Genomic DNA, 9170 nt, shown 5'->3' with positions numbered 1-9170 from the left:
CCTAGACCCTTCATCAGAAAAAGGGTCTAGGCCCGAAACGTCAGCCTCTCTGCTCCTCTGATGCTGCTTGGCCTGCTGTGTTCATCCAGCCCTGCACCTTGTTGTCTCGGATTCTCCAGCATCTGCAGTTCCTACTATCTTTGAAAACAAGCAAGATCATTTTAGATTTGTGTTACTTGACTGGGAGCCTGTGTAGCAAGCATAGGGGTGATAAGAGGACAGGATTTGGTGCAAGTTAGGGCAACAGAGTTTTGGGTGACCTTACGTTTACAGATATTTGGTGGTGGGGGTGGGGGGGGTCTGTCAAAACAGTATTAGATTAGTTAGGTTAGGAGGTAAGAACAGGCATGGGTGAGGGTTTCAGCATCATGAAGGAACTGAGGCAGAGACAGAATTGGCAGTGTGACAAACGTGGATAAATTTTCAATGACCTTGCAAATTTTTGATTGAAAACGTACCTTGTGGGTCAAACATGACCCCAACTAGACTAGAACTTGTTCAGCTAGTGATTAAATTGCACCCTTAACAACTTAGAAACTGTCTTAATGCACTGCACAGAGCTGTAATCAGACAACAAGTTAGAGGCAAACCCAAAATAAAAGTCTTTCAGAGAAATGGTTATAAACTTCAGTCAAATGATCTATTGCAGCCATTGAAGGAATTTAGCTCAGTTTTACAGAATCAATGGATCTGCATGCCTAAAACAGCTTGAAATGATGATCTACCCAGGGAAGGCAAAACTGTTTGAAAAAGTACAGCAGAGAGCTGTGACAGTGTATGCCTCCCAACAAGATTGTGGTCAGGCAGCAAGTATTTATTTCAAGCTGTATGATGTATTCCAAATTTACTTGACACCCTCATAATAAAGTATAAAGTGTCAATGAAATTGTATAAATCATGGCTTGAAATAACTACCAGGCATTGCGTTGCTGAGACAAGCTCCAGAAAAGGTCATGATTGTCTGCTTTCAACTGGAAAAAGTGCTTCAACCTGAATGATGAGTTACAATCTGTGCAGATGACTTGGAGCTTTTCTGTAACTGACAAAATTTTAGCACAAGGAGATGAATCTATACTTTAATGTGTTTACTGCCTAAAGATGACTCGGCTCATAATGACTGTAAGTTTATCCCAGTAGCCTCAAAAAATAAAAAACTTGCAAATAACTGATCACTCAGGAGAGGAGAGATGAGTTATAGAATGGGAAAGTAGACTTAAAAAGGAACAAAATAAAAGGAAATAAAGAGTGCAAGTGCTGACAGTAGATAGACAATAAATATATTGTGTTTAATTAATAGCCCCCAGTTTGACTATTAATCCTCAACTATAAAATTAACTCCCCACCTGAATATAGCACTGTTTTTTGTTTCAGATTTCCAGCAGCTGAAATGTTCTCTTCATATACAACATGTTGACACAAAGAAGCCATTCTGCCCAACTGGTCCATGCAATATGTTAAGATTCCACCTTATGTTATTGCCAACCAATCAGATGCAAATTAGGAATCTGGTTTGGTAGGTCATGTTTTTGTTTTAACAAAGTAGTCTCTTGCTGAAACATTAGAGCAGATTCTGTTTTAATATTAAAAACTGGTTTATTAACAAAAAGAGTTAGGATAAAAGTAGAATAAAGCAAACCATCTACTTATGAGCCAAATTTAGAGATTATTAAACACGCAATAAAAGTATAATCCCATTAATCCAAAACACTCATTTATAAACTACAAAGAAACAAAACAGGTTTTGTATTGTACATCAAAATACTTTTATACAATACTCAAACCAGAGTCCCTGTATCTAACATAACAAGGTATAGAGCTGGATGAACACAGTAGGCCAAGCAGCACCAGAGGAGCAGGAAGGCTGACGTTTTGGGCCTAGACCCTTCTTCAGAATGTCAGCCTTCCTGCTCCTCTGATGCTGCTTGGCCTGCTGTGTTCATCCAGCTCTACACCTTGTTATCTCAGATTCTCCAGCATCTGCAGTTCCTACTATCCCTGTATCTAACACCTTGGTAGGTCTAAGTTACTGTGATTTCAGTTCTTAGACTCGAATTGCAAGTACTTTTTCCTGGAGCTATCATACATCTGTTTAAATGTACTCAACTTCAAGTAATCTCTTCAGGATTTTATCCCAGCAGTACTGGTCTGAGATTAACACCATCTCCTCAGTCCAAGGTAATCTAGTTCACTATGTACCCTTCCTTTCTCAGGAGCACAAGTCTATATAGCCATCCTGTTACAAGGGCTCCACAGGATTATTCCATTCAAAGTAAAAACTGAAACCCAAAATCTCTCCCTCTCTAAATTATGGGTGTTTCCCTTAATCTTAAAAGAAGTTGCATAAATTTCTAATAAAACTTGAGGCTCCATTATGTACATTGCTGGGTCGCAAAACAACCTAAAATAAACTAAATTCCAGAAGTGGTGCACAAAACCCATTCACTCTAAACCTAAACTCAGAACCTATTAAAAGAATTCACCATGATTGTAGAAATACTTATAAACTAATTATTAACTTCACACATTCAGAAAACTCACCAGTCACTAGTTTAAAATCCAGAAACCCAAACTTGCAGTAAATAATATAAAAAAAATCACAAATATGATAAATCCCACAGTTACATCACATGTCTACGTGTACATGAACCTTTTCTATTTAACAAAGCACCTCCAAAGCTGCGAGTCAAGATCCCAACTGGGATCACAGAAGCAAAAAATGGGGTTCTAAACTACCCCTCCTCCATACTGTGCCCCAGGCTGAATCCATTTGGTCCCTCGGTCTCTCGTCCCCTGCCACGGGCTCCTGTCGATGGCCACTTCACCAAACCCTGCCAATTCTATGAATATAGTGGCAATGTTTCTTGCTGTAGGCTGCGTAAACCTAACCTTCGTGTCATGGGACAATCTGGAGTCCAACATCAGTCAACTCAAAACCCTCAACCCTTGCTACCACTGCTTCCTGGGTTCATGAGCTGGACTAGCTCAGATGGCATACTGGATTGTTGAGTACGTAAAACAACATTTTTACAAAGTACTTTAAAAACAGATTTTCACATTGTTATGATGCATAATTTGTGGGTTTATAATCTGAACTTTAGTAATTATGTACTGAATGTTACTATGTTGCTTTGTTGCTGGTTTGTTCTGGTTGTGTCTGGGGTTGCAATAGTTACAGAATAAAAATGAAAAAAAATCACATTGAGAGTCTGTGATCTCACTCAGCTTATCCTGCTATTTGTATTTCTTGTACTTATGTAACTTTCTCTTAATTTCTTTCTGGGGTCCCCTACAAGCTCATTTGGCTTCATGGTTTTGTTTCAAAAGTATAATCTGTTCAAAACCTACATCATAACTAAATTGAAACTTCCACCAAAAACAATCCTATTTGCCACTCTAATATATGCTGAAATGGATAAAGTCATGCATGGGTTTGTCATGGACTTAGAGAATTTATTTCATCTTCAAAGCTGCTGATTTTCACCACTTTGAAAAGTGAACGGCATTACTGAATATGTTCCAGAGACATTAATAAAGTCACAAGAAAAAGTGCATCTAATTATAAAATGATCTAAATTATAACAAGCTGTTCCAAATACAATAATACAAATTGAGGAATTCCATGTAATAATTCCAGTGCACTGTTTGTCTCTTTGATGAATGAAATAAATATTTGTTTCATTGTATGTACTGCAATTTTGTCTTTAGTGTCTGCAATAATCAAATTTTGGAGAGTCTTAACCGGCTACCAACATTCACCATCCATGAATGGGAATCTTCTATTATAAGTAAAGGAGGTTTTACGTTTTGGAGTCTTCAGGAGAAGACAGTGCAAAGAAAGGTTTGTATTTTTCTGTGGCATCATTAACAACCCAGGCCAAACAATTCACAAAAGACATTGGGCTGGTGATGCAGCCCTTTAGTTATATTTTACAAAAACTGACCACAAATAAGATTCACATACTTCCTACACATTATTTACTTTTCTCAGCTAAACAGACAGCACAGTCAATAGTGTAATTGTTTAAAACTCTTCAAGCATTCACTCTTGACAATAAATGAACACAAAATAACACCCTTTATGATTTCAGCCTCTCGGGATCACCACGTTAAATCTGAGTCAGGAGGCAGAAGGGAACATGACTCCTCTACCCTTCCTCCCCAGGTCCATACACAATGTTGTCCCAGTCAGCAGGTCATATGAAATGACTTGTCTGACCTAGCTGAAGGCTGCATAATGTGCATCAGTTGTTTGTTGTGGCTATTTCAGAATCTCGTCTTCTATTGCACTGGCTTTAAAGATTGTGTTGCAAACTTCTACCCAGTATGTATCATCGATACTATCGCAAAGGAAGACTACAAAGTTTGGTGGAACACCTTACACTTATTTAGTGCTTTTAGAACAGTATAACATTCCCATTGGCAGGCAACATTTTTAATTGATCCATATGAGGTGGTATCATTACACATGACCAGTAGCTTCCTCAAAGGGATGTTTTAAGGTTTATCTTATTGAAGGAGAGAAAGTTAGAAAAATGAAGAGTTTTAGGGAAGAAATGCCAGAGGTAGACTGAGGCAGCTGAAGGCCCCTTGGCGGGGCTATTAAAACTGGGGATGCACAACAGACCATAGTTGGAGGAGAACAGAAGTCTTGGGGCTGTAGAGCTACACAGGATTACTGAGATAAGAAGGGGTCAGGATGGATAAATAGATAGCTTTAAAATAGATGCATCGATAAACTGGGTGTCAGTGTAGGTCAGTGAGGAAAAGGTATTGGTGAACAAGACATGGAACGTGTTCAGATTTGAACATTAGAGTTTTGCATTAGCTCAGCATTAGAGAAATTAAGCTGTGAGACTGGCCAAGACAGCATTAGAGACAAGGCCAAAAGTTTTGGACTACCCTGTCCACAGTTTCCTGTCTCACTTTGCTCTTTTGAGATATTCTTAAAACCTACATCTTTGACCAAGCTTTATGTCATCTGACCTAATATCTCTTTACGTGTTTTTGTGTCATGTTTTGTTTTACAATATTCCAGTACAGTACCTGAAGTTTAACTATTATATTCATAGACAGCCTTTAATGCAAGTTAGTGTCATTAGATGGATTTTAGCAGATAAGCTGAGACAGGACTAAGGAAGTGTTACGGAGGGGAGGCATTATCTAGTGGTATTATCTCTGGACTTTTAATCCAGAGACCCAGATAATGTTCTGGGGACCTGGGTTCGAATGCCACCATGGCAGATGGTGGAATTTGAATTTGATAAAATATCCGGAATCAAGAATCTAATGATGGCCATGAATCCGTTGTCGATTGTCGGAATAACCCATCTGGTTCACTAACGTCCTTTAGGGAAGGAAACTGCCATCCTTACCTGGTCTGGCCTCGATGTGACTCCAGACCTACAGCAATGTGGTTGACTCTTAACTGCCCTCTGGGCAATTAGGGATGGGCAGTAAATGCTGCCTGGCCAGCGACGCCCTCATCCCGGGAACGATTAAAGAAAAAAAAAGTAGCTGCTGTTGCTGAGGAAGTCGAAAAGAGGTCAGAATCTCAGCTCAGGGATAGAGTGCCAAGCTTGGAGAGTGATGGAACAGGGTGAGTAGATACACTATCCTCTTCTGATCCCAGCAACATAGTCATTGAAGTATTATGTAGAAATCAACTGAGACTGCAGGTGTGCAAAAAAAGCAGGCACATCTGCATTTCTTCACTACAAAATAAAAGGACACTACTGTGTCTGGGGGGAAAGAAAAATCCTCATTCTCTTATTGGAGAGTATGCCTGCAAGGAGTTCAGTGGAAGTCAGTGGCATACTTGACTGTGACATTTTCCATAATCAAATAACCTGTTGCCACTCCCTGATGAAATCATGTGCAAAGAATGGCCAGTGGTATGATGAAGTAGTGACAGGTAGCCAGCAGCAAGTAATCAGAATCCACTGTGAATCACTGCCTGTAGGACAAGTGAAAATTGGAGAAAAGGCTAGAGTCATTTTTACTCATATGTATCTACTTGGTAAAAAATACATATCTAAATTCTGTCAGTAATCAGTCAGTAATCAGATGGTCAGAATAGAAAAATCATCATCTGGAAAAGCAATTTATTAGAAAGGGCACTAAATTTAAAATGCTAACTCTGTTTTCTTTCCAAACCTGTGGGGTTCCTCCAGCAATTTCGGTTTCTGTTTGTTTCAGATCTCCAGCATTCACTGTTCTTTGTTTTAAAACAGTTTATTTGTAGTTCTGCAAAATTTTCTGAGCAACCAAACAGCAGTTTCATCATTCTGCGTTGGCAACTTTTCATTTTGAAGGTAGCACAATTTTCAAAACTAAAATGTGCAAAGGGCTGAAACAGGACATTTAGCCCATCAAGTCTGCTGTGCCAGTGAGATCATGGCAGATCTGATAATCCCTCAATTCCACTTTCCTGCCTTTTCCCATAGTCCTTCATTCCCTTTCTCATTGGAATAGCAAGGTTCTCCTCGGTATCTGAGACAGACAGACAGACAGAGGGCCGAAGGGTGAATTCCTGATCACAGTACAAAGTTTACCCATTCTCAGCTGGAGTTGCTTCAAGGTCTCCCATTTAAGGCGAGGGCAATACAAGGTGAGGTTTCAAATTCTTGAAGTAATGTACCAGTGTGACGATCAGATGAGAGAGGATTGGGGATCAACTTAGATAGCTCGATATTGTCCAAATCTCAGTGTGTGCACAACCATTTCAGTGAAACATCAGGTGGCACTGGGTAACACGGTTTAGCAGAAAACATCCAGAAAAGAAAGGGGAATAAAAGTTGAGGAGAGAAAGTCAGTTCTGTGTACAAACCATGCGGAAAAATGGTCTGGCAAAACGCTTTCCAACTCTTTACTTGAATGTCAGCCCTGCATAAATGCAGTTGGCGAAAGTGTGGCTGGTCAGATTTGAGTGAATGATTCACTGAGCAAATTGGATCAACGCATTTTTTTCAGATCGTTAGGGTGATTAAGCGGAGGGGTGAGGCAACAGTCTGTAAAGCAACATGCCATTCCAATCCCAAATTTACGTTCTCGAAATCTACTACAACAAACGCGTGCAAGACGGAAAAAAAACAAATTCTAACGTCTCCATAGGAACCCCAGGTAGATCAATGAACTCTGAGGAGGAAAGCCTGGGTCTCACGTTTTAACAATTTGTGTCTGCAAAAGGAAATATGCAGTGCTACCCTTCCCCCAGCCCACAAATCCGCGAAAGGAATGCCTTGCTGATAAGTCCTTTATCCTCCTATTAAAGCAGCGCTCAGCTTAGACAAACAAGCCAAGTTTCCCACTCCCCAAGGCGCGGGATGATGGGCTAGGAGCTGCTGTGATTCCGGAGTTGGCGCAGCCACAAAACACATTCACTTTTCGATTACAGGTGTCCCGAGCACACCACTCACTTCCTCCTAAAACCACATCGCCAACCATCTCCACCGGGAAAACCTGAACACAAAAGAACAGGCAGATCACACATCGACCGGGAGACAGGACAGATTCGTGATCTAATGAAGACGGCTCACTGGACTCGGAAAGTGAACTGTTTCTCTCTGTCTCTCTCTCCCTCTCCCTCTGCACAGACCTGCTGAATTTCTCCGGCAATTTCTATTCCTGTTTCAGATGAGTGAACTACTTCGAGCGTCTATACGGACCTCTCCACACACACAGACACAAGGGGAAAGTCTCAAAATGGGAGCACTCGGACTGAAGAATTGCTGGAAACGATGTATATTAAACCCATATCCCACCCCATTCAGAAACAACTCCACACTATCCTCAGTTCATGATATAAACCGGTCAGCAATCTACTCCCACTGCACACTCCGTTTGAGAAAGTCCTTATTGTGTCTCTTCACCGTAATGCAAGGCAATTCGAGAAAACAAAACGCAAAGCAATTGATATTGTGTTTCTGCCGGCGATCTGGAGCGTCCCGGACTCTCACATAAGGTGTGGGGATACTTGGAGATAACGCTTGAGGAAGAGACTCGGACAATCAGGGCATTGTCTCACGCTCTCTGAGCTATCTGCCAGTGTCGCCGCGCCTCAATCGGCCTGAAAAGTTTCCATTCCCTAAACTTTGCACAGAATTTGCAACAGATCAGCACCCGCTGAAAATCAAGTTTATGGTTCAGGACGATAGGCTATTCATTTAGAAGAGAACCCACATTCATATATGTATATATGTATTAGAAGTGTATTATATTGAGATGATTTAAAAAACACTCCAATAGAAACTGCTGCAAATAAGGATGTGAATGTGTAAAACTACTTCCTATTGAACGTTAAAACTAAGCCTAGGTGATTCAGACAATAACAATCTTATTTTTCTTTTTTAAAAAGTTCAATCAACAGTTCTCGGGTTTTGAAAGTCGATCCCATTTTACAGTATTTCACCTGTACTTACAAACTACTGCCGCCGGTACCATCCCTAAGCAACCCACCAGCACACACACAACACACACACACACCGCTCTCTCTCTCTTACTCCTGATCTACAATGTACTTACAGGTAGCGATCCTGATCTTTCAGTTGTCGGTGTAAAGCCACCGAATATCCGAAGTAGCTGCCGGGTGGTCCCTGTTTAATGATCGGGAACTTCACATCGATGTTAAAAGCAGAAGAGATCGCCACCGCGGTTGATAGGAGAAAGTATAGCCCGGGCTGAAACTGAGGAGCTGTATAAGGCGCCATGTCGATTTCAAAGGCGGTCTGAGTTACACGGTGATACTGCAAGTACCCAGTCTCTCTCCACACCCTCTAGTACTACACACGCCTGCCCTTCAAACCTGCGCATAGATGAGGCTTCCCTTCCCGACTCAATCAGATCGACTCAGCACTTTGCAGACCTTAAAACGGCAATGTCATTCCAAAACCTCACTATTGATGTACAGTTTTGTTTTAATTCACCCTGGGGAAAACCCAGGAAAGGATTAATTAAATCACATGATTGCCTCTATTCTCGAGTTACTTGGACTGTTATGATTTTAAATTCAGGTTGTGGGTCCCACTAGTTAATTGGCAATTTGATGCCATGAGCAGAGGATCCGCAAACGAGGTTAAATAAACTAATGATAAATATGTATTTTAAAAACAAACATTGCAGATGCTGGAAATTAGAAACAAAAACAGAAATTGTTGGAAAAACTCAACAGGTCT

General features: G+C 40.7%; 1 protein-coding gene across 1 annotated transcript in view; it reads right to left on the bottom strand.

The window, feature by feature from the left end:
• The window catches only part of itga3b (integrin, alpha 3b), a 173620-nt gene extending 164851 nt beyond the window's left edge, over positions 1-8769 (bottom strand). The window contains exon 1 of the mRNA XM_048614589.1: positions 8521-8769. Within this exon, the coding sequence (XP_048470546.1) occupies positions 8521-8705 (185 nt within the window). The 5' untranslated portion in view covers positions 8706-8769. The remainder of the gene's footprint in view (positions 1-8520) is intronic.
• Between the last annotated feature and the right edge of the window lie 401 nt (positions 8770-9170).

This window comes from Rhincodon typus, chromosome 30 (genome assembly GCF_021869965.1).
Source record: "Rhincodon typus isolate 14 chromosome 30, sRhiTyp1.1, whole genome shotgun sequence".
In the NCBI taxonomy this organism is placed as follows: Eukaryota; Metazoa; Chordata; class Chondrichthyes; order Orectolobiformes; family Rhincodontidae; genus Rhincodon; species Rhincodon typus.
This window is presented reverse-complemented; position numbering and strand designations above follow the sequence as displayed.